The sequence below is a fragment of the Dasypus novemcinctus genome, chromosome X, assembly GCF_030445035.2.
Source record: "Dasypus novemcinctus isolate mDasNov1 chromosome X, mDasNov1.1.hap2, whole genome shotgun sequence".
NCBI lineage: Eukaryota > Metazoa > Chordata > Mammalia > Cingulata > Dasypodidae > Dasypus > Dasypus novemcinctus.
In genome coordinates, this window is record NC_080704.1 from 17,527,389 (window position 1) to 17,552,153 (window position 24,765).

A 24,765-nucleotide genomic window follows, 5' to 3' on the forward strand; every position below is an offset into this window, starting at 1 on the left:
CAAGCGTCTTAGGAAAGGTGATGCGTTAACCTTCTGTTCCAGTGTGTAGGAATGATCCCCAGCAAGTCCCAACCTCCAAGCAGAGTGTCTTAGCACCAGAAAGAATAAATGCAGGAGGTGACCCAAAGAAGAGACCTCCGTGGAGAACACTCTGGCTCTAGAGAAGCTGTTGGAGACCCTGTGGGCCTACTCCCTGGTGAGGAGGGACAGAAAACAAAGCTAATACATAAGTAGGTTATAAGGTGATAAGTGCCATGGGAAAAAGAAAAAGTAGAGCTGCTTGAGCAAGGGAGGTTGGGAGTGCTGGGTGGGTAGGGCTCATTGCAAAGGTGCTATTTGAGTGGAGCCTAGAGCTGAGGCAGTGAGCCAGGCAGCTATCTGGGGCAGTTTGCCAAGCAACGGAAACCATCAATAACAAAGGCCCTGTGGCAGATGGTGCTCAGAATATTGTAGGAGTAGGTAGGAGGCCAGTTTTAGGAGTCGCAATGAGTAGTAAAAGAATCCTGAGGCGATGTTAGAGACAGTAGTCTGGGATCAGAAGAGGGACCATTCGACAGTTCAGCCTGGAGGACTGACGCCATCTGACTTACAAGGCTTGCTCTGTCCAGTTGGTGGAGCCTTGACTGCAGGGCACGTGAGTGGAAGCAGAGAGAGCAGTGGGCAAGCTAGTGCAATGTACTAGGTGAGGGTCAGTGCAGTAGAGGTGGGGAGGTGCTGGCCAAAATGTGAGGTAGATTTTGAAGGCAGAATTAAGCACATTTCCTGAAGGATAGGATGGTGGGTGTGAGAGAAGGCTGAAAATCAAGGGTGATTCCACATTCTTTGGCCCGAGCAACTGGAAGGATGGAGTTGCTTTTAAGTTGAGAAGGGGAAGATGATGGGAGGAGCTAGTTTGCAGGATTCATCAGGAGATTGGCTTGGACATCTTAAGTTATTCCAAGTATAGATGGGCAAGTTGACAGTTAGATATGTGTCTGGAATTCACAGAAAAGGTCCTGGTTGGAATTTGGAAGCATAAGTGTACACACACACACAACACACACACATCACAAGTCAAATGATTTTGTAAAAGTGGGAGAAAGATAACTCCGCTACAAAGCCAGTCTTCCTCCCTCTCCCCCTGCCCACCTCCCTCCCTTCCTCTCCCTCACGCACACCCAAAATGGGTCCTACCAGATTCTTCCTTATTCTAAAAATATTATTCTTAGATATTTCTTGTATTCTAAAAATCGAAGTGCTACTTCTTCCACGTGAAGGAGCTTGTTCGGGTACTGAAGTCAAATTATCCCATGCTGCTTTCCTACAAAGCTTGTTCCCTGCTAAGGAAATTCGAGCAAATTAAATCGCATAATCAAAAAAAAAAAAGAGGATGCCACAGCAAGTTAGAATTTAACTAAAGACAGGGAAAATGCAGAGCCAATGAAGGGTTCAGGAGAAGTAGCAGAGGGCGTAAATAGCTAGAATAAATAAATAAATCTGTGAATTTCAACTTACAGGAAACCACTCCTTCCACTGCCCTGGAGTGTTTTAAGCCCCAAGAAGGGATGACAGTCCCAAGAGAGTCTGCGTGGGTGTTTCCAGAGTTAGACCAGCTCCTCCCCACCCCCCCAATTTACTTTTTGTTTTAGAATTGATTTTTTGCCTTGTGGGAAAGGAGGTTAGTCAGCCCAAGGTGGAATTAACTATTTTATTAACTTATTTGGCCGGGTTGTACGCCACATTTATTCTGCTTCACCCTAAATTTCTCAAGTGACAGGCCTGTCTTAGCCCTAGAGGAGGGAGACTGTTTGGAATCCATCAGTGACAGTCATTGGCTATCTGGGTGTGAATCTATCCTCTTTTGAATTCTTCTGAAGGATGCCTTGCCCTTCACCAGATTCCAGTTTCCAGCCTAAAATATTGAAAACCTCTCTCATCACTGCGAGTCATTTTTCCACACTCTCTCTGGTAATTAGACCTTTAGGTGCCTGGGTTCCCCCTGCGACACATCAGCCCCTGAAGTCATGGGCTGCTTCTGTTCTGCTTACTTTGGGGTCTCTAGCCCCTAACAGAATGCCTGGCAAATGGTAGGTTCTCAATAAAAGTTGACCGAATGGATGAACAGAAAGGATGCTAATCCTATATTCACTATAGGTAAACCAATAGCTCACCGAAGACTTGGTCACACTATAAATGCGTTGTGACTGCAAATAAAGCCCAGCCATTTATACACAGGCCAAGAGGATGATTACTTTTCTTGACTGCCCCTAGCAGAGCCTCAAATCTGTCATTCGATTTCTTTTCCGGGACCAGCCAGTGTGCACCAGAGAAAATGGGGGACTGAGCAAAGCTGAAAGTTGCGGGACATCATAATGATGTCAAGTGACAATCAACGCTTTTTCATTGCAATCATACATCATACATCAACAAAATGGATGTCTTTTTCATTTCTGGATTTCTTCATAATTTAAGCTGTGGTCATGTGCTCCTTTTGGGTCCTACTGAACGTTCCCTTATATATTCTCAGGCTGCCCTTTGTCTAAGTGTTGAGTTGAAGTTTTCATTGCTTATTCTCTGTGTGCTTTGGCGTAACCTAACGGTTTCCTGACTCGTGTGAGAGAAGTCAGCCTCAAGTGCAGTTTGGCCGAGATATTTTCTTGTCCTTTCCAGGGTAGAGCTCTAAAAACAAAGACAGGGTTATCACATGTACCCCAGAGCTGCCTGGGAAAAGCAGGAGGTGCAGTTATCAAAGTTGGCACCTTTATGAAAAATGCTTTTGTCTCCGTGGTTGCTGCTTTCAATCAGATCAACAAGTGTTGGCTAAGTGTTGAGCGTGGTTTCCTGTAGGATTGTGTAAGGCCCTGCGGGACAATCACCGTTTTGGGGGCACTGAGTAATGTAGCCATTTCTGACCTAGCAGCCGGGAAAATGTGAGACAATTCGCTGCTGCTGGAAGGAGGAGAGCCGGGGCTGTGTTCTTGCAAGAGCAGCGTAACTCCACCGTGGTGGGCCCCTGCGACCGAACGAGCGGAAATGGTGCGTTTTGGTGGCGGGTGGCTGTGCAGTGTCATCCCTACTGCAAGCTAGGGCCAGGTGCTGTGGGGCCCGGAGCTTATAAAATTTGGGGGCGCCAAATTTTCTTCTTTAAGAAAAATAACACGAAATGATGATTATGAAATTGCCAGGGCTCCTTCCAGAGCTATGCAGGGGACTTTGTAATTTGGGGACACAGAGACTTAAAATGACTGGATTTTCCCTCTAGATCCAGCCCTGGCTCAAAAGCTCTCTCGGAGGAGCTGTGAGGGTGTGTGCACTAGTTGGAGGTAGCTTTGGGCCATGTCCTCTTCTGATTTGTCCCCACACTGTCCTGGAGGCAGTTGCTCTGCCGTGACTTTTCCTAGGGGCTCCACAACTGCGTCTGAAAAAACACAGAAATGTGACTCGTGCCTTCTTTGCTCTGCATGTGTTGCTTTTGCCTATTTACTTCTCACGTATGTCTTTATGATGTCGTATGCGTTCCCAGGGCCCTGAAGGCTGGTGAAATCAAGAGCTGAGAGATATTTTAGATGGAGATCAAAAGGTGGGAGAGAGGGCAGCTGTCCCGCTGCGTGCACATCCGTGGCGTTGTGGAAGTGCTCGGGTCCCAGGAGGATTTCCCTGGATTTGAAAAGTAGTACAAGTAGCAGGTGGTCTAGGTCGGCGCTGCTCCAAGTCTAAATGTGTCCATGGGGGCCTCGCCAAGATCCAGGTTCTGCTTCTGGAGGTCGAGGGTGGGACCTGAGAGTCTTCACTTCTGAGGAGCTCCTGGGGGCTCCTGATACTGCCAGTCCATGGACCACACTTGGGATAACACTCAGGTATTCATTCGTGAGGTGTCTGGTGGCCCAAATACTCGGTCAACGAGGGCTGCTTGCTCCTGCTTTTGAGGTAGCTAATCCCCAGATGGAGAGCCACTTACCAGATTGCTGACTTGAGGGTACCTGAGAGTGTCTTGCTGCTCCCCTTTATCTCCTGTCCCAGGAGGCGGGAGAAGGGGGGTAGGGGCTGAAACTTTATCATCAAGGATCATTTCTCTGTCTCCTGTTTTTGAACTTAGCTATTGCCTTTTCTTAAACATTGCCCAGGGAGTGATGAGAACCAGGGAAATATGTTTCTGGAATATCTCATGGGGTCCGAGGCTGTGCCTTCGTTTTCTCTTGACTCCTCATAACCTGTGAGGTGGTTGCTGGTTTACTCCCTTTACAGATGGAGAAGCTGAGGTTCACCAGGCTTAGGTAACTTGCCAGGTTGCAAAGAGACAGAGCAGGGATTGGAACCCTCCAAACTCCGTGCTGTTGTTGGCGCCATCCTGCATTGCCTAAGCAGGGTCACCTGTTACCCTAATTCAGCCTAAACTGTTAGCACGTGAATGTATCACTGTTGCTTTTCTCCTAAGCAAGGTGCCCAGAGAGAGTGCCCCGAGCAGAGGGGAGGGAAGAAGGAAAGAGGCGGCTGGAAAAAGGGTTTTAGAAGAACAGCAAGAGGCACTGAAGATAAATTTACTCCCAAAGCAAAATGTAGCTCCAACCGGAGAGCAGCAGAGTTCTTGCCTTCTTTATACCAAGGTCGCGTCCCTAAGTGTCTGGTTTCTATCCTTTCGTTTGGGTTCTCAAAATGCTGAGAGTTTGGGTGTCAGCGTCAAAAGGACTTCCATCCATGCCTTCTGTCCATGCTGTGCCACAATCAACTGTAACGTTCTCTCTCCCACATGTCAACAAGCGTGTGAAACAGAGCCCTGCCACGTTCTGTGGCGCCCGCATTTGTCTTGGGTCGGCATCTTAAGATTTAGATTTTTGAGCCACTTCACGTGATTCTGAATTTAAGCTTTCTCTTTCTGTTTCAACCTACCATCATAGTTTGTTTAGATATGTAGCAGGAAGATAAATTTGGGCCTGGCCCAGGGCAAGTATCTGAAGGTCACGTTTGTTGTGGGGTCTTCTGGTTTCCCTTTCCGAGCCCCATTTCCCCTTGGAGCATCTTCCCGCTCCTTCCCGCCCTCCCCCCTCCCCTGCCCTTCTACCACATGCGCTATTTTAATGTCTTGACCCCAATCAAAAGCTTTAGCTAAATTACCTGTAAGAGAGGGTAACGAAGTCAAACCCAGGGACAAGGAATGCTTACCTTTGTGCCTTGATTCTAAAGGATAAAGTGTAAGGCCATCCTGGGCCACTCGGGAAGCAGACTTTTTGCTTGAGGACTAGCCAGTGGCCCCTTTTGTGGTGCACACCTGTCGGCCTGCCTTTCTTGCCTCCTGCACCCCCCCCTTGCTCACCCCTTGGAATTTATTCCAGCTTTTGCCAGTGGATGTCCTTCCCTAGTTTCAAATTAGGGGCTTGAGCTTTGCTGTTTAACACGGCCTGGGGGTTCCCGCCGAAAGATTGCTTATAGGTCCCATCTTTCTGCGATTTGCAAGAAAAGATCCCTCACACAGGGTGTGGTGAGACTCAAACTTATACCTAGTTCCACGGTTAGCAAGGCTGGGGTAGGTTTCGCTGGATGCTGGATGGGATAGGTATCTTCACCTATCTACTGCCCCCGTGGTGATGGGGACAGTGCACTAGGCAGGAAATCTGGCCCCCTGGGCTGGGTCTCAACGTCCTAGCTTTGTGGGCCTGGCTAAGTCACTGAGACTGCTGGGGCTCAAGGTCACATCTGAAGGACTTCTAGGGGGGCCTACCAGCCTTGGCCTTCTGTGGCTGCCTTCCCGTTAGGAGGGTCACAGCGCTGGCGTCCCTGATGCACCATGGTCCAGGATACGGGCTGGGGAGTTAGGCTGCCTGGGTTCAAAGCCCGGCTCCAGCACGCAGCACTAGCGATGTGACCTGGGAAATCACTTATCCTCCTGGCATCTCAGCTTCACCAGCCATGAGCAGGGAATGATGTTACAACCTACTCTGTAAGGTGGGAGTATCCTGAGCTACCCATGGGGTGAACCAGGTTACGACCCACTCCCTAGGACGGTTGTGACCCATACATGTTAAATTTTGCAAGGTGCCCGTGGTGGGGCACCTCCTTAAACAGCAGCTGAGCACCCTGTTGCTAAAATCACTCACATCCTTCAAGATCCAGGTTCAGCCCCTTCTCTTCCAGAATATCTTTCTTGATTATGTCTAGGGGGAAAAAGGCAGCATTTCCTTCCTCTAGCCTTTCCTGGCAGAGTGACTGGACCCCACTCTAGCACGTGAGTCGTTGCTTTCCCTCTTTTGCTTGTTTCATCATGATTCGGTGTCCACAGTGTGCTGAGTGCTGTCACATAAAGCTTCCTGTGTAAGTCCCCTAAAGTGAGGGAGCTCTTTCCCAGCTTCTCTTACAGACTAGCGAACTGACGCTGAGAGCAGTGAAGGGGCTTGGTCACAGAATATGGGACATATACACCGCTCCAGGCCCACGGCCCCACGGCAGCCCTGCCTGCTAATTAGTTAGGAACCTGATTCTCAGCCCTGCTGCTTGTCACTTGGGGCCGTTGAAGAGCTGATCTTTGTTTCTGAAATAAGCCACTCGGGGTGGGGCACATCACAGATGCAAAGTCAAGTGTTCTGAGTAGCACTGTAGAATTTAACTTCTTCCTCTCAGAATACTATTTCTGTAGAAACCCTAAAGAAGCGTCGCGATTCCAAGTTATATGAACTCGACATGCAGCTTTTATGCATGTGATAGGTTACACAGTGGTTGCCGGCATCCTTATTAAAAAGACTAAATTGATTTCTGCCCGTTGTTGTTTTGTTTTGTTTTTTGTCTTCTCTATACTTTGATCTCTTTCTATTTTCTATGCGCTTATGGAAATAGGTAGCTGTGGCTATTTGGTAAGCAAATTGACATGCCCAGTCTATGTGGATGGTAATATGAGAGGGCAGCCAAATCCTACCACCTTTATGGAAATAGATTTCTGGTTAATACTGAAGAAGTCTGGGATCTCATATTTTGAAAGATTTTTTAAAAATTTTCTCGACTGAATTTCCCTTAAATAAGGGTAAGCAGAGCAGAGTTTGCTAGTCTCTGACAGGCGTTTATAGAGTCAGTAGTGGGTGTCTGGGCCCTTGTCCTAACACAAGGGAAGTGATATTACTTTTCTAAAAGTTATCATCTGGTACCATCTCTGATACCAAGAGAGACCGTAGAAGTGCCTTCAATTTAGAATCTAGGATTTCGAGAAGAGGGACAGAAGCAAGGAGAAGGAGAAGGGGAGCAGGAACCATGGTGCTTGTCTTAGAAGAAACTGATTTCGAGACAAATGTGTGAGTCATCAAAACAGGGTTCTCAATTTTGTTAGGAAGCCTTGGGTTTCCTGGCCAGCAAGTGGAACTTTGAAGGACCAGCTGCAGCGGGTGGGACTCCAGGTGTTTGTAACAGAAGAACAGATTACAGACCCATGTGCACAGTATAGGAACCCATTTTTTAAAAAAAATAAATACATGTATGTATATATTTGGAAAGAAAAAGTTCTGGAGGCGTAGTCACCAAAATGTTAATAGCCCATGGGCTGTTGGGCGATTTTTTTTTCTTTTGCTTGTCTATAGATACTGGTTCTGTAGACTAAACATCTATCATATATAATAAAAGAATATGAAAACGAACAAAAACTCACAAAGGGCAGGATTTTGGAATGAACAGTTCAGTTGAAATTTGACCAATGATACTACATCAGAGGCAACTGCGTGTGCCAACACCCCCACTGCCCTTTACTGGAGAAGGTGCTTGAGGGCTCAATCGGTTCTCCTGCCTGCCAACATACAGAGCCACCTTCGGTGAGTTTCATTAGTCAGTGGGTTCCGTGACTCACCAGAATTAATTTTCATATAAAATTTCCGAAAAATCTTCTTTACTTGATGCATGCGAGAGTTCTGGAAACAGAAAAGTATTTGTATCGTTGTGCAATACTGGGAGAGACGGTATACGACCTTGGATATCGGGATTTGCATTTCGATGCCGCAGTATTCTCTATGCCATGAATTGATTCAGCATCTGAAAAAAGTGTTGGAAAGTAAACTGTCTATTCAACCAGCCAGGTCTATTTAACTAGCACTTTGCTTTGAGGCGTAATAGTTTAGTGGCGGCTGTAAGTGAAGTTGGCCAAGAGTTTTTGCAGTGTTCTCTCTTTGCTTTATTGGTATACATGGTTTTTAAATTCAGAAATGTGAAGGCAAAAGCCCTCTACAACAAATCCAGTGTGGTATGATTTCCAAGCAGGGACTTTCACTCACAAAAAGGAGACCCTCCACAGTTTTCACAAATCTCCAAGCAAATCCTCTTTCGGCCATAGACTTTGGGTGCAGAAAAGAAGCTTCTCCGAGCAGGGGTACTAGAGCGGTTATAATGGAGGCTGAGATGAAAGCAGGAATGTGCCTGCCTTCCCAGGGCTTGCTGGGTTCCTACACGCTGGTCTTTGGGCCCTGGGCAAAGAATACAAGACGATGGTGAATAGCACCCATCGTGCTCAGAAGAAACCCAGATGTCCATTTTTTCCCAAAAGAATTAGCTTTTTCTTCTTTGGATAAAACAACACCCAAAGCAAAAAGTGACCAAGAATTTGTTAGATGTAATGGTTAAGATTTCGACTACCCTTGCCTGTAAATCAAATGGCGCCCTTGGAGAACATTTTTTGGATTCATGAATAGCTCCCCCTGCCATGTAAATATTAATAAATGATAAGAGCAGATGTTCTTGATTCCCGTCTCTAGAGTTCTGTGATCTGTGTTAGAAGGAACCCGGGATGGGCCTGGGCTAGGCTGTATTTCTCCCTTTGTCCCCACTCCCCTGTCACAGTGAGCCCATTGTACTTCTGGGCCAGTGAGAAGAAACTCCCACTAGCGGCTGGACGTATTCTCTTGGCACCTGCCTCCAACCAGAAAGAGCCATGCCTACTTGGGTGCTTCCTGACCGAAAGATAAATAGGATGCAAATATCTTCTTTGTTAGATGTGACCCTGGCATAAACAGAGGGAAGGTGAGGGATGGTGCCGTGGGGCAGGACGTTTGTGCTTGGTGCTTGAGAGTTCGAGTTAAGGACCCCCTGGTAAACTTGGGCTCTAGCCAGTATAAGGTGAGTAATGTTAATTAACTTCAGATTCTCCGTAAACAAAGAAAGATCTTAATCATTGAGCTTCTGATTGTAAGTAACCGTAACCGTGTGATTTTACAAAGCAAAGAAGAACGGCAGAAAGTTTATCTCGGTGGGTTTCTGCTTAACATTGCTAATTTCCATAATCGGAGGTGTTATCTGGCTGGGGTTTGAAGTAACAGTCTTAGTAGGACCAGAAAAATAAAGCATGTATTTTCCAGAAATACCTTACATTTTGTTTTACGTGGTTTAGAGTGGAGGGAGGTGAAGGAAGCAAGAGTGTTTTCTGTTTGTAAATGTGCTGTTTGTTTCCCATTTCTTTTAAATCTCTTTTGATAGCATTTTTTAAAATTACTCTTTCATGTATTTTTCCTCATTTTATTCTGTCTTGGGCCTTCACTTCATTTTTTAATTCTTTCTGAAAAATACTGAACATTATGCCCATGTCCAGAGGTGACAGCACTTTGGGTGATTCTGTCAAACAACTGGCTGCGTTAATGGAGGGAATTTCAGTTGATCAGTTAACCTGATTGATAGGGAGCTGTCTAGAGTTCAAGTTGTAAAAAAGTTGATCACCTCCAATTAAATTCAGCGAATACCTGCAACGCACTTAAGGAGTAAACAGTATTATCATAAGGTGATCTGGAGGGTGATGAAAAGATATTTGTGTCTGAATTTATGATCCAGAATGGGAGATGACTATAATACATAAAATGCTTTAAAAATCAATGTATTTCTAAAAATCAAAGCAAAAGTAGTTTTAAAAAAAGTTTTAGGTTGTGTGTGCATTTAAGAACCTGCTTAGTTACATTTCACTCTATAATCCTAAATCAGACTAATTTTAATAGTTAGCATTTATGTTGTCCTCAAATGAGAAATGATTGAGTAAACAGTATGAAAACTAAACAAGAACAGAGCTAGATGCTGCAAAAACTCATTTTAATTATTTCATTTTATTTAGGATGATAATATGGATACAAAATCCATTCTAGAAGAACTTCTTCTCAAAAGATCACAGCAAAAGAAGAAAATGTCACCAAATAATTACAAAGAGCGACTTTTTGTTTTGACCAAAACAAACCTCTCTTACTATGAATATGACAAAATGGTAAGACGCTACTTATTCCCTCATTTTATTTTATTTGTTTGTCTTACGTCTCCACAAAGTGATTGTTCATAATGGAACGATGTGTGGTTTCTTAGCTCACACTGTAAAGTAAGATCAACTTGCACTCACTTATCACATTGCCTTTTCTCAACCAAGGTGTAATTACTCAATTGAAAGAGTTTTAAAACATTAGCTAACTTTGCTTAGCCAAATGATAAATTTTCAACAGCGGTTCTCAACTGAGAAGACACTTTTGGTTGTCGCTACTTAGGCAGGGAGGGGCAGGTGCTCCTGGCTTCTAGTGGATTGAAGCCAGGGAGGCAGCTCAACATCACACAATGCACAGGATGGTCCCCAAAACAAAGAACCGACTGGCCCAGAATGTCAGAACCTCTGGTTCTGCCAAACATCACGTAGGCATTAAAACATAGACCCAGAACCACAACTCCTGCAGCCAAGCAGCAGCCAGTCCAAAATGTCAATAGAGCTAATGAGTAACCCTGCTTTAAAACAAGGCTGTGAAAAAGAATATTCTGTAGATTTGAATAATCTTTCACAGTAAGCTGAAAGAAACTTATGAAATTTAGACCAAATGAAAAAGATTTGCTGGGGAATTAAACTTGATTTTCCTGGGGCATTCAGTAGCTGGCTGCAGGACCCTTGGTCCTTAGTTGTTTGTTTTTTTCCAATAGTATACGATTTTTTTGCTTTTATTTATTTATTTTTATTTAATTAAAAAAATTTTAATTAACAGAACATATTAATGTTACATTAAAAACATTTTTAAAAAATAGGAGGTTCCCATATAACCCACTCCCCACTCCCCATCACATCGTTTTTGTAAATTGTATTTTTTTGAAGATATATACATCACAAAAAAACTGTTACACTAAAAAATATAAGAGGTTCCTGTATACCCCCCACCCCACTCCTCCCACCCCAACAACCTCCCTCATCATTGCGGCACCCTCGTCGCACTCAGTGAACACATTTTGGGGCACCGCTGTACTACACAGATGATCGTTTACCCTGTAGTTCACATTCTCCCCCAGTACATTCAGTGGGTTATGGCAGGATATATAAAGTCCAGCATCTGTCCCTGCAATATCATTTAGGACAACTCCAAGTCCCAAAAATGCCCCCACATCGCATCTCTTCTACCCCCTCCCTGCCCTCAGCAGCTACTGTGGCCACTTTCTCCACCTCGATGCTAAAATTTCTTCTATTACTTGTCACAATAGTTTTGTAGTAGAATATCAGTAAGCCCACTCTAGTCCATATTTTATTCCTCCATTCTGTGGACCCTGGGATGGCGATGTTCCCTCCACCTCTAGATCAAGAGGGGGCTTAGATTCCACTGGTTCTTAGTTTTGTCATCACATAGCAGTGCACATGGCGGCATCTTCCCCTTCCTCTCCTGCCTGCTGTTGACCTCTAGCTTCTCCTCCTCTACACGGCTCAGTCTTCATAAAGCCTCCCGTAATAGGATGAGTTGGGCCACACCTGAGCTAAGAGTAACATCTTCCAAATGTCCTATTTGTAATGGGTTCACGGGTTCACACCCACAGTAATGGATTCAGGTTAAGAATGTTGGTTTTATTCCCCCTCTCCCAGGGATAGGTAACGCAGCCTACAACAGGGGTGTATGTGTGCTTGGGTCCACACTCCAGAAATATATGTTACCTCTGCATTTTGATTATATGTGGAATAATCAGAAGTGAATCTCCATGCCTAACCCTATCCCCTCATCACCCTCCCCTGCATAACTTTATTTTTATTTATTTTTAGGAGGTACTGGGGATTGAACCCAGGACCTGGTACATGAGAAGCAGGTGCTCAACCACTGAGCTACAACCGCTTCCAATGAGAATTGGTTTTGTCATTTGTTTGTTTTGTTTTTGAGGCGGTACCAGGAATCAAACCTGGGACCTTGTATATAGGAAGCAGGCACTCAACCACTGAGCTACATCTGCTCCCCCTGCCCTGCATAACTTCATGTTTTTCTTTGTGCACCATGTGCAGCATGAGGCATCTCATATTTTGCTTTTTGAATTCAGAAAAAAGGCAGCCGGAAAGGATCAATCGATATTAAGAAAATCAGATGTGTGGAGAAAGTAAATCTGGAGGAGCAGACCCCCATGGAGAGAAAGTACCCGTTCCAGGTACAGGGAGCCGGCAGTCGTCCATCAGATGGGTGTTTCTTCCTTAACTATCTTCTGTTATGAAGTCAGTATATCTGGGATAAAGAATGATACTATAAAATGATTTATTGAGACAATGGTATGGCTAGGAGTATCCCCAGATGGGAGTTGGGCATTTTGCAAAAATTCTCTCCACCCATCTGCTTTCCCTGGAAGGAGGGGAAGCAAACTGAGAGTGAAAGCTACAGTGCTTCGTGGTCATCAAACATTATTGAGGGACTCCAGTGCTCTCCAAGGTAGTAGGCACACTATAGGGAATAAAACACCATCCCTGCCCCCAAGAAATATACCGAGATAGGAGGAAAGAGACTAAGAAACAGACTGTTGGATGCAGTGAGCGTTAAGATGGAGGTCGGCGGAGTACGCCACAGAGCCCCGGCAGAGGAAGCATCACTCCCCGCTCCAAGAGGTCACGTAGATTCCCTATTTTCACTCGGGTTGGGAAGGACGAGTGGATTTGAGCCCTGCAAAGACAGAAAAGGCTGCTGAGACAAGCAGCAGAGGTCAAGGCACCACGAGGTGCAAGTCTAGAGCTGTTTGGAGAGCTGCAGGCAGTCCCTGCGAATGGCACAGCCCCACGGGAGCCTGCAGGGCAGACAGCCAGGGCAGGCGGGCAGGGCCAGGGCAGGGTGGGTGCTGCCTATCTTCGGTATGAGACGCAAGTGTATGGGAGTTGCGTGATCTAAGGCGTGCCCTCTTTTTAATACATCCTGACAATACTTACCTTTCTAATCTAAAGGCAGATGGAGAGTGTCCTTCACATGGACAGACTTCCCAATGCCAGTATTAGAGGCCTGTGGCCAAAAGTAAAAGAAAAGAAAAGAATCCAGTTGATGAGCAAACCATACTTCCCATGTTGAAAAGAACCTTACCCAGTTGGGAGAACCCAGGGGAAAGTGTGCTAATAGAAGCTGATTCAAACCCACATCACCAAGGCATAGGGTACACAAAAGAACCCAGGCCTCGGGATCCCACCGAGTTCCCAGCCCCACTGCTTACATTCGTGTGAGCATAGATAGCATGTTCAGTCTCTGAATTTCCATCTCCTCCTTTGTAAAATGGGCATGACTATATCTTTTCCATAGAATTCAATTGGTTAAAATATGAAAGTACCTAGAGACGGGTTCAGCATCTTGGAACTGGTATGTATTAGCTACCAACAAGAACTGAATAAGCTAGAGAAGTCTGGAGAAGAAAGGCTCTGGCGAAGCCATTGAAACCTTCACATATTTGAACAAATGACTTATTGGAAGAGAAAATGACTTATTCTGGGGAGTTCCTGCGGTGGGACATGACTTAATGGGCTGAAGTAATAGACAGTTTTACTCAATGTAAGCATGACCTGCAGAATGGCCAAGATATATGGAAGTTGGCAAGGATGACCAGTATAGCAAAAGAGAAGACAGTCCATGCCTGGAGGTATTTTTAAGACTAGGGCAGTCATGCACTGGGTTGGTAGATGGAGTGGGACACTCTAGGACCTGTCCTCTCTAACATTTCCTGCTTTTTCGTGGTCCAGGGACTCCCTGATGAGAACTCAGCATTCGCTGCTGTCAGATGCATTACTTCTATGATTTTCCAGAATGTAGGAATGTCTGGGATAAAAACAAATTGCGGGATGGAGGACTAAAAAAACTTCATAGAATTTTTTCCCCTCTAATTCCTGAGCTAAGGTCTATTATATAAGCAAACTCAAGGCTTTTTGTGGATACTGGAACATTTGCAGTTGCGCCCAGGTAAAGCTGATGCAATTATATCTAAATGCATCACATCTTTTCCATTCCAGATCGTCTATAAAGATGGGCTCCTCTACGTTTATGCATCCAGTGAAGAGAGCCGAAGTCAGTGGTTGAAGGCATTACAAAAAGGTAATTTCAAAAATGACATAAAAGGAAGCCATTGACTGAGTACTTTTGAGGCTCAGTGGAGGAAAGAGATGACAGTAAAAGGAGCTGACGCCTAGGGAGAACCTCCTGATTTTCCTAACAGCCTCTGGGAATGTGCCCGGCTTACCCTCTTTTTGCATTCTCTTTGTTACCAGGAAGCAGCCTATGGATCAGATTCCCTTTTCCCCGCCCCGGGGTCACACAGAGCTGACTATTATACCTCCCCAGCAGCCTGGGGAAAGCCAGGCCACCTGCTCTCCCCCCACAGGGCAAAGCCTTGGTCCTCTTGCAGCTGTGTCCCATAGCTACCATTCTTTCAATGTGTACCAAGCTGGTCATAGAGAATATTTACTGACCGCCTATATTTGCCAGCTCTGGCTCAAGCACTTGTAAAACATTTTCTTGGGCAATCCTCTGGAGAACTCCACAGCAAGGAGTAATATCATTCACCCTGATTTCAGATTAGTGAAGCTAAAGCGACATGCCCAGTCTCACATACCTAATGATGGGGGACTCAGGACTCAATGACTTGTGCCCAACTTCTTTTTAAAAGATTATTTATTTATTTATTTACTTACTTATTTCTTTCTCTCCCCTTTCCCCTGTTGTCTGCTCTGTGTCCATTTGCCGTGTGTTCTTCTGTGTCCGCTTGCATTATCAGGCGGCACCAGGAAACTACATCTCTTTTTTGTTGCATCATCTTGCTGTGTCAGCTCTCCGTGTGTACGGTGTCACTCCTGGGTGGGCTGTGCGTTTTTCACACAGGGTGGCCCTCCTTTCAGGGTGCACTCTTAGCATGTGGGGCTCCCCTACACTGGGGCGCTCCTGCGTGGCATGGCACTCCTTGCGCACAGCAGTACTGCACGTGGGCCAGCTTACCACATGGGTCAGGAGGTCCTGGGGCTTGAACCCTGGACCCTCCATATGGTAGGCCAGCGCTCTATCAGTTGAGCCTTGTCCATTTCCCTGTACCCAAATCGTTAAGCACAGTATGAATATCAAGCAAAACTTGGGATTTCATGCAACTTTTATCCCATGGTTCATAGGCTGCCCTGGTAACAACCTTTGATAGAAAAGAGGAAATCGTGCTTAGTAACTGGGCACTATGATATCCCTTCCCACCAGATTTTTCTTTTAAAGGTGGAGAATGAAGGGAGGACAATATTTAACCCAAATGAATGACTTTCTTGGTGGAATTCTAGGAATTAAGCTCCTAGATAGTGAGATGTTGCTTTATTTCATTCAAGTTTTATATTAAGACTCTTTCTCAGTATAACTTAAATGATACCACTTTTGAAGAACCACCTACATCATGTCTACGGAAATATATTCTTTTTCACACACAAGGCTTAATTTTTCACGTGCATGAAAGGGTTTAACAACCTAATCTGTAAGATAGTCAAAGGGTGCTGAGGGAGAGAAGCCTCCCCCTTCCCCTACCACCTGGTTGAAGGGAGAAGGGCACCCTAGTAGAGTCAGGCAAACCTCCATCCAAATCCTGTTTTTCTGTATCATCTAATAAAGCCATTGAACATCTCTGGGTCTCAGTTTCCTGACCTATAAAAAGGGGGATCACATTTCTTCCCTCCTAGAAAGGTCATGAGCCACAAATGAATGACTTGTAAATATAAAGGTGTCCTACACACAAAAGTAAGAAGCTCTGAGATGCTGCTTCCAATTCAGTCTCGTATTGCATGGGGGGGGGCGGAGTAGGTTTCTTGGAGGCATTTGCTATAATAGACACCTCTTGGGGGCAACTCTGGTCAAACCCTAGGTCTTTCACTGTTGGGGGTCCTTCTGGGACTCTATATGGAGGGCAGGTTTGGATGGGCCCTGGACAGCTGGTCCTCATCTGGGGGCATGTGAAAGGTAAAAGGAGATTAGAGAGAAAATCAAAAGTGCATCTCTCAGCCCTTAATAAAACTGCAGAGAAACACCATCACTAAGGCTGCCATATGTCCAGGAAGCAATTTGTATCAGTTAGGAATGCTCTGAGCTGCAGGTAACAAATACCAAATTGTTACTGAAACAAATATGCATTTGTTCTTCTCACACATTAACAAGTCCAGAGGTAGACAGTCCAGGGCTAGTGCAGCAGCTCAATGAGGTCAACAGGGACCCAGGCTTCTCCCAGTTTTCTGCCCTGCCACTCTTTAGAAGCTTCTGGAGAGGTTCTGAACTTTCTCAGAAGTCTCCCTGCAAACTTCTGCTCATGTCTCATTGGCCAGAGCTGTGTCTCATGGCCATCTTTATGTGCAAGGGAGGTTGGAAGACAGTAACTGGCTCTTCTGGTCTCTGTGCTGGAAGGTGGCAAGAGAGAAGATGGGTGGTATCAGTTGTCAGGCTGGCCAACCAATCTGCTGCAGGAAAACAAAGAAGTCGCCTGCTTCAAAAATCTCTCCCCTACTATGTTTCACCGTTATACAATGACTCCCTTTTTTGTATCTATTAATTGAATCAGGCATTATAAATTGAGGTGGTCACATTGGAGGCATGGAATTTCCCAGATGGTAACCTATACCTGGAAATTTTGGGCTGATCTTAACGGGGACTCAAGGACTGTCAGCTATCACAGTTGTGAGTTCGGCTAACCAGATGTGGATAAAGTGTGCCCTTCCTTCCCCCAAATTAATACTGAAGAAGGGATTGGCAAGGAAGCTGGCATCTGTACATCAGAATGTAGTAGAAAAAGTTGGGGACTGAGTCCTGGATCTGTTATTTACTAGGTCTGTGAGTTTGAGCATTTTCCGTCACCTCTCTGCACCTCGGTTTACCTGACTCTGTAGGAGCCATAATAACCAAAAGAGCTGCCCATCCCCCAGTTGTTGAATAGAGTAAATGAGATGATATACGTGAGGGGGAAACACATGTAATTGTAGAGTGTCGTATGTATAGTAATATATCAGTTTCTCTTCTTGTCATTAGTAGGTGGGGGGTGGGAGTGCTGCAATGTGGACTTTTGGACTTGGTTGTGAAAAGAATTTGTTAGCTAGGATACTAAATCCATGTAGTAGAAAATAATAGGGATCCTGTCATACAAAGTCCAGGAGCTTAGAGAGCCAGGAGGCAGGTAGTACACCCAACAAATTACAATCGTCATTTGGGACCAAGGGCAGAGACTTGTGTTTTGTCATCTTAACTCCTTTTGCTTTGTGATTTCTGGATTAATTCTTATTAGTATCTAGTAACTGTTTAAAATGCCAGCGTTTTCAGCTTTGCTGAGTTAAACTAAGGAAATGGCATCTAAAGCCCAACTCTTTATTGAACACCTACTCTGGGCCAAACATCGTGCTGGGTGTTTTAAATACATTATCTGAAGTCCTCCCAATGACCCAGTGAAGTGATCGCGATCCGCATATACTTCCTTGAGTTGCGGTTGGAGAGGAGGAGCAGAAATCCCCTGGGATTAAAATAGGAAAGCTAGACAGAAAATCCAGATGGAAAGAGTTGAAGCCACAAGTAGAATCAGCCCTCCCCACCTAGAGACTCCTATTTTGAACTCTTCTCTAAGGCCTTGTAAGTTTGTTTGCAAGAGAGGTTAATTGGGTACAGGATTATACTCCAATACTGGAGTTCCATTCCTTTGGATTAAACACTGCCCTATTCCCATGGTTCTTTCTTCAAACACACACATTCCAAGCAAAAGAGCCCCATAAACCATTCATTCTTTAGTGCATTCATGTCAAAGTCAGGCAAGACGGTGGGATGAGAAACTGTTCTAGATTCCAGCACAGCTGCAGAGCCAAGGAAACTAAATGCCAGGTGTGATTGTGGATTGGATTTTGGATCAGACACAATGAATGATTATAAAGGATAGTGTTGGGACAATAGGCAAATTTTGAGTATGAAGTGCATATTAAGGTGTTAGTATTGTATCAGCATTAAATTTTCTGAGCATTATCATTGTATTATAGTTATATATGTCCTTGTTTGTAGACTTTACATGCTGAAGTAATTCTGGGTGACATTATTTAGGTCCCAATGTCTACAACTTACTTAAGCAAAACATAATAATGATAAAATAGAGAAGAAGATGAGGAGGAGGAGTAAGTATTAGTAGTATATATGTACACAGAGAGAAAGAAAACAAGTGTGGCAGTTACTTGGTGAATCTGGATAAAGACTATATGGATGTTCATTGAACTATTGCAAGTTTTCTAGACATGTGAAAAATTTAAAAATAAAAAGTGGGGGGAAAGTATAAGTTTATTAGAACCTTCTTTTCTCTTTGTGTAGCTCTAGCTCTAGCCTCCAGCCTCCTCCTGCCACCAGAGAACACCATGTACAGTAACCGCTCACTTCCTTTAGGGATGTATTTCTAAATTCCTAACAATAGGCAGCTCTGTAGAGACCCTTTTTTTCACTATATTTGAAAAGACTGATATATGTTCTTGTGTTGTTTGTACTACACATATATGGTTAGACTTTTCTTTAGCTTTTGGCTTATTACCTTCTGAGTGAAGGACTTATATCCTTCAGGAAACATTTGTTCTTACCCTGCTGCAGGCAAAACAGGCTTGCCATTGTTCTGTAAATGCTTTTCTCCTCTTGGGCCGACATTTGCTCACTTCTTGTTTTCTTCCTGCTTGCTCCCCAGAGATAAAGGGCAACCCCCACCTGCTGATCAAGTACCATAGCGGGTTCTTCGTGGACGGGAAGTTCCTGTGCTGCCAGCAGAGCTGCAAAGCGGCCCCAGGATGCGCCCTCTGGGAAGCATGTAATGTTGGCCTGGACCCTGGGTGGATGGTGCCTCCTTAGGTCAGCCCGCCAGATACCAGAACACAATGCCAGCTCAGGAAAGCAAGATGTGCCAGATTGGCTGGCATCATGAAAATCTAGCCTCACTGATGCTATCTGGCAAAGGAGGTCTAATTCTAGAGTCGATTGAGCCATGTTCATTAAACGTAATAAACATATTAACACCTGTCATTCCTTCGTTTCATGAAAAATATTTTTAAAAGTAGGATCCATGAATTGAGCAAGGAGATGTTTATTTCCTCCCAGAATTCTTCCTAGTTTCAGATCAACACCAAACAAGTAGAATGTGGCAAGCCAATCACCATGGTCCAAATAGCTAGGTTTCCCACCTGACAAGAAGACTTTGTTCTTATAAATAACAGAAATTGGAAACCAAAATCTAATGTCCTTCTTTTAAAAAACTATCAAAGGATAAATGTAAGTAACGTTTCTGATCACAGTATATACCAAAATAATGGATGGCCAAGCTTAGAAGATATTTAAAGTGGTTTAGGATGCTGGTTATGTTGGTTGGTTTCTTAATTCCTTCAATAGAAGATCCTGAAGGACTTGCTTTAGGTGGACGCAGATTCCGCTCAGACTTGTATTTCCAGGTAAATGAAGGGCGTATGCATTTTAGCAGTTTATATAATAGTAGTTTAACAACGTGATGTTGTCAATAAATTAAAAAGGAGAGCTTATACTGGTAATGGTTTTACCAGCCTCGACCATATATAGCCAGATTACAGTGGCTTTAAAGAATTGAATGAGATCAGCTGCATGATAGCACTTCATGAACTGTAAAACATGCAAGCACATGAAATAGTATTCATATTAATAATTGTTAATGTTACTGCTCAGAATTGTACAGCAAAATGAATGAATAAATACCCATCACCTTTTCCATCTCAATTAGACTCTGCAATGAATTCATCTCAATTAGATCACATTACTCTTTGTATTCATGAATTATAAGTGATTTGATGAATGACACAGAATTTACTGTACCTGGATCTTCCCTCCACTGTGAGGGGCCAAGAAGTAATGTCTCCTTAGAGCGGGTCTCTTAACCTTTTTTCCTCCATGGACCCCTTTGCCAGTCAGGTGAAAACCACAGACCCCTTACTAAGCCCACACTATACTGTGTATTATTTAATAAATATACCACACCTGCACCAACACATCCCCACAAGAATAATGTTTTTTTTTTTGAACTTCAATTCAAGCTTACGGACCCCTTGTTAGAGCAGAACAACAATTATCCTAAGAACAGGAAAAAAACATGTAGTAGGTTTGATCATCCACTCATCAGCTACTTATTGCTATTTATTAGTCATCAGCTATTTATTGCTCTCCAAGAATGATAAAGTATTTTGTATGAGCCAATCAATGAGGAATCAAACATGGATTCTGACCCCTAGGGTCATATGTACTACCCGACGAGATTAGGTATTTGTGACTCACAAGCAAAGTAGAAATGAGATCTAATTCATAGTTGATAGAATTTAGAGGAACTTGAATTTCCCACCCCCAGATTTGGGAGGACACTGAAAATCTGTGGTGGAGGAGTGGTGTCTGAGTTGGGTGTTATCCAGGAAAGCTACCACCTCACTCCATCATTCAATCTGAAGGATTGCTCACACACGCTGGCCCACTGTTTTGATTCATAGCACTGGTGTGGTGTTTTGCTTTGCTTTATTTAAAGTTCTTTCTAACATTACCTGGCTATACTTTTCAGATGCTGAGCTGCACATTTCAACCAGTGAAGAGAAACATAGATCTCCCATCTTCCCAGACAAGGTGGTGAGTCAACATTAATTTTTTTCATAGTCAGGCTATCTTAAATAAACCAAGAGTTGCCAGATTCTAGACTAGAAAATGTGGGACTCATTCAGACTGCTCAGCAAACAGAGGGAAAAACGTGAACTGCCAAGAGCTATGTGTGGTATCAAATAATAGATTCAAATATGCAACCATTTTACCATTTTACAGTTTTGTATTTAATGGCTAGACCTTTTTTCCAGCAGTAAGCACATAAATAGTCACCCTCAAAATGGGTGCATGTGGGAAAAGCCCTAAGACTGCATCTACACATAACACACAGCTGTCCTTAGCCATCATTCCTCCCCTACCACCAGCATGGCCAAGACTCATGATATACCCTGGTGACAGTATACTATTTCATAGGACACAAGCAGAAAACAACTTAATTCTCTCCCTCCATTATCCCTTCAAAACTGCCTTGTGTGCTGTCTTCTCTGCCCCTCGAAGAAGTCTCAGGCAGTTTCTAGAGTTTTTCCAGTCACTCTTAGATGATTAAACATGTTCCCCAGTTACTTGTAGTGATGAGAACAGTCTCTAAGTTGTCCCATTCAATGTTATAATCATTTGGTTCCAATTGTCATTTCAAATGAAAACTTCTCCCCTTCATCTAGCTCACGTTTGTATCAGCTGGCAACCTGCACTGGGGGAGGAGGCCATGGGGAGGCAGAGAGTCTGGCCCTTTCAGCATTGGGGTCAAACATGGCCGGTCCCATCATGTTTGGTAGTGTTGGCTTCTGAGTGAAACAGTTTCCCAATATCTACTTCTTTATGTTACGGAAGACTTTTCAGGGTTTTTCTTGGAGGGGAGGGCATCTCCAAATGCAGTTTTATAACAGAGAAGTCTTGACCCACAGCTCCTGGGTTTCCCACCCTTGACCCCTCTACCCATCTCTGGCAGAGTTCCTTTCCATATGGCTCCTGGCCAACACTCTCCCAAGGGTGGAGTTCGCCTACTTGAAAACAAATAAAACTTTGTTTGCTCTGGTTAGTAAAACTGTATGCAGCTTGTTCTCCCAGTACAGGCTGCCACTCCTTCTGCTTTGCCCACTTGGGTTCATAGCCACAGCCTCCTCCTTTTAGATTTCCCAGGCAGGGTTCAGCCTCCTCAAATGCCAGGAGACATATAAAATGGTCTCCCAGGGGCTCTCTGGAAGTTCACCTGCAAGTAAAGGGACATCTCCATCTAACCCCCCCCCCCCCATCCAGTCTAGATTGAATTGGGTGCTTACTTTCAGTTGTATATACTTACACTCTTTTCATTCTCTTTCCCTTTAAGCAAAACCCACATATAATTGTTGTAAACCAAACTGCAGGGCAAAATTCCATTATAACAGTTGGGGTTTTTACTTTCTTATGGGGGACATCGCTGTTTGGGTTGGGATACATGCCCCGGTCCTGAACCTTAAAAGACATGGCCGTGTGAAAAATCTGTAGAGCAATGTCCAGAATAGGCAAACAGAGACAAAAGGTAGATTTGCAGCTGCCAGAGACTGTGGATGGGAATGGGGATTAACTGTATATGGGCAAGAGATATCTTACTAGGGTGATGGAAATGTTCTAAGGCTGGATTATGGTGATGGTTGCATAATTTGAGAAATTTACTAAAAAGTCATTGAATTGTGTATATTTAAAGAGGGCAAATTTTATGGTATACAAATGAAACCTCCATAAAGTTTGTTCTAAACAAATCTAAGAGCAGAGGACAATTTAGGAACCATTGCGTATAGACCCCAGTAAAGAATTCTTTGGGAAATGTGTTGACAGTTATCAGGCAGGCAAATCAGTGACCAAGAGTTCCATAAGCCTGTTTTGATTAGAAGCTGCCCGAATGAACCTGGGATCAGAGTGGGAATCGTGAAAGCAAGTTCTCCTTTGTTTTGTTCTTACCAGAGCATTCAGGAGAGGGTTTACTTTACTGAGCAGAGGAAATAAATATCAGCTGTCCCGCCGTTCAGGTCAGAACAGGGAGAAGTTTCCGTTTAGGGAACTTTCCACTGTATTTATCTTTGGAGAGAACCCATCTCATGGTTTATGAATAACTGTGCCCTGTGCAACCAAAATGTCCAGCCTGTCAAAGCCTCAACTCAGAATAAATCATATCCCTGAACAAAAGGCAAAATACAGTGTGGAAACAAATAAATTCCAAGTGGATATGTGTTTTTATGTGAACTCTTCATTAAAATGTAACGCACACTTAGAAAAACACACAAAGCGTAAGTGTTCACCTTGATGAATTTACACAAACTGAGCACATCTGTATAACCCACATGCGGATGAAGAAACAGAACATCCCAGAACCGAAGGGCATCCTTGTATTCCCTTTCAGCCACTACATCCCGCCAACAGTAATCACTATCCTGACTTAAGCCATCATAGACCGTTTGCCTCAGTTTGACCTTTATGTAAATAGTATCTTAATGTCAGTAGTTATTTATTGTCTGTTTGGTTTTTTTTTTTGTCCCATTTCTTAGTATGTGGTTGTCATTTATTCTCGCTTCCGTGCAGTAGCCCATCATGTGACTATACCACTGTGAGTTTCCCCTGGCTCTATAACAAATGACCACAAACTTGGTGGTTCAAAGCCACACAAATTTGTTCTCTTAGAGTTCTGGAGGTCAGAAGTCTAAAATGAGCCTGCAAGGCTATGTTCCTTCTGGAGGCGCCAGGAGAGAATCCTTTACCTTGCCTTTTCCACAATGGAGAAGCCACCTACATTCCTTGGCTCCTGGCCCCTTCCTCCATTTTCAGAGCCAATAGGGTAGCATCTTCTCCATTCTCTGACCTTTGCCTCTATCTACACATCTTCTCTCTATTCTCCCTCTTATAAGGATCCTTGTTAATCCATTAGGCCCACGTGGCTAATCCAGGAAAGTCTCCCCATCTCAAGAACATCTTAATCACATCTGCAAAGTCCCTTTTACCGTGTAAATTAACATGTTCACAGGTTCTGGGGATTAGGACATGGACATCTTTGGGGGGGGGGTTGATATTCAACCTACATTGACTACCATGTGCTTATTATTTTATTCTCTTGATGAGCAATTAGGTCATTTCCAGTTTGTATCTAATTGAAATAATTCTGCTGTGAACATTCTTTTACATGTCTTTTGGTTTCACATCTGGCATTTCTGGGTTGTTAGGATATATGCATGTCCAGCTGTAGAACATTCTGCAAAAAGCTCTCCAATGCGGTGGTATCACTTCATCCTCCATCCAGCAAGTATGAGAGTTCCAGTTGCTCCATATCCTTGCTAATATTAAGCCAGCCAGCCTTTCTTCCTTCCTCCCTCCCTTCCTTCCTTCCTCCCTCCCTTCCTTAAATGAAAGGGCTGTTATACTTTGGTTGTTAGTTTCTAACACATGAATCTGTGACTTCCTGGGATGTATTAAAATCTCTTGTCCTCCAAAGCTAAAGATTCCTCGGGCAGTTCCCATCCTCAGAATGGATGCACCATCTTCAAGTACCACTGTGGCGCAGTATGATGGCGACTCAAAGAAAAACTATGGCTCCCAGCTGAATGTCAATATGCGGTATATGCAAAAGGAAGACTGCCCTGACTGGTGGCAAGTAAGAAAAATGAAAAGGTAAACCCCAGCTTTTAGTCTGGCTTTCCAGAATGTAACACCAACCTTACTCCCATGACATGGATCTCAGCCTCAAAGCTGTCAGTGCATTCTTAGCTGAGGTAAAGCTTTCCTCTCAGCAAATGTTCTGAAACCTGGGGAAGTGGTGGCCCCATTGGGGCTCAGCTGCATAGACTTGCACTTAAATCATCCTATCTAATGCTCTAAGCAATTCTTGGGCAGTTTACTCCAACCCCTTTATCTCCCCACTACCTGTCAATAATGCCACTTCCAGAACACAGAAACTTAAAGGTATGTCTTTGGGATGAGAGAACTTGGCATGGGTTTATTTTTGTCACGTGCTTTGGCA

General features: G+C 44.1%; 1 protein-coding gene across 3 annotated transcripts in view; it reads left to right on the forward strand.

Moving 5' to 3' along the window:
- Window positions 1–2,859: 2,859 nt before the first annotated feature.
- Window positions 2,860–24,765, forward strand: part of BMX (BMX non-receptor tyrosine kinase) — a 52,191-nt gene continuing 30,285 nt past the window's right edge. The window contains exons 1-7 of one of the 3 annotated variants that reach the window (XM_058291195.2): window positions 2,860–3,015; window positions 10,037–10,183; window positions 12,241–12,345; window positions 14,171–14,252; window positions 18,868–18,987; window positions 20,746–20,810; window positions 24,241–24,416. In XM_058291195.2, coding sequence (XP_058147178.1) covers window positions 3,013–3,015; window positions 10,037–10,183; window positions 12,241–12,345; window positions 14,171–14,252; window positions 18,868–18,987; window positions 20,746–20,810; window positions 24,241–24,416 — 698 coding nt within the window. In that variant the 5' untranslated portion in view covers window positions 2,860–3,012. Of the gene's footprint in view, window positions 3,016–8,804; window positions 9,058–10,036; window positions 10,184–12,240; window positions 12,346–14,170; window positions 14,253–18,867; window positions 18,988–20,745; window positions 20,811–24,240; window positions 24,417–24,765 lie in introns of those variants that run through there. The other 2 variants (XM_058291192.2, XM_058291193.2) reach the window with 2 other exon arrangements.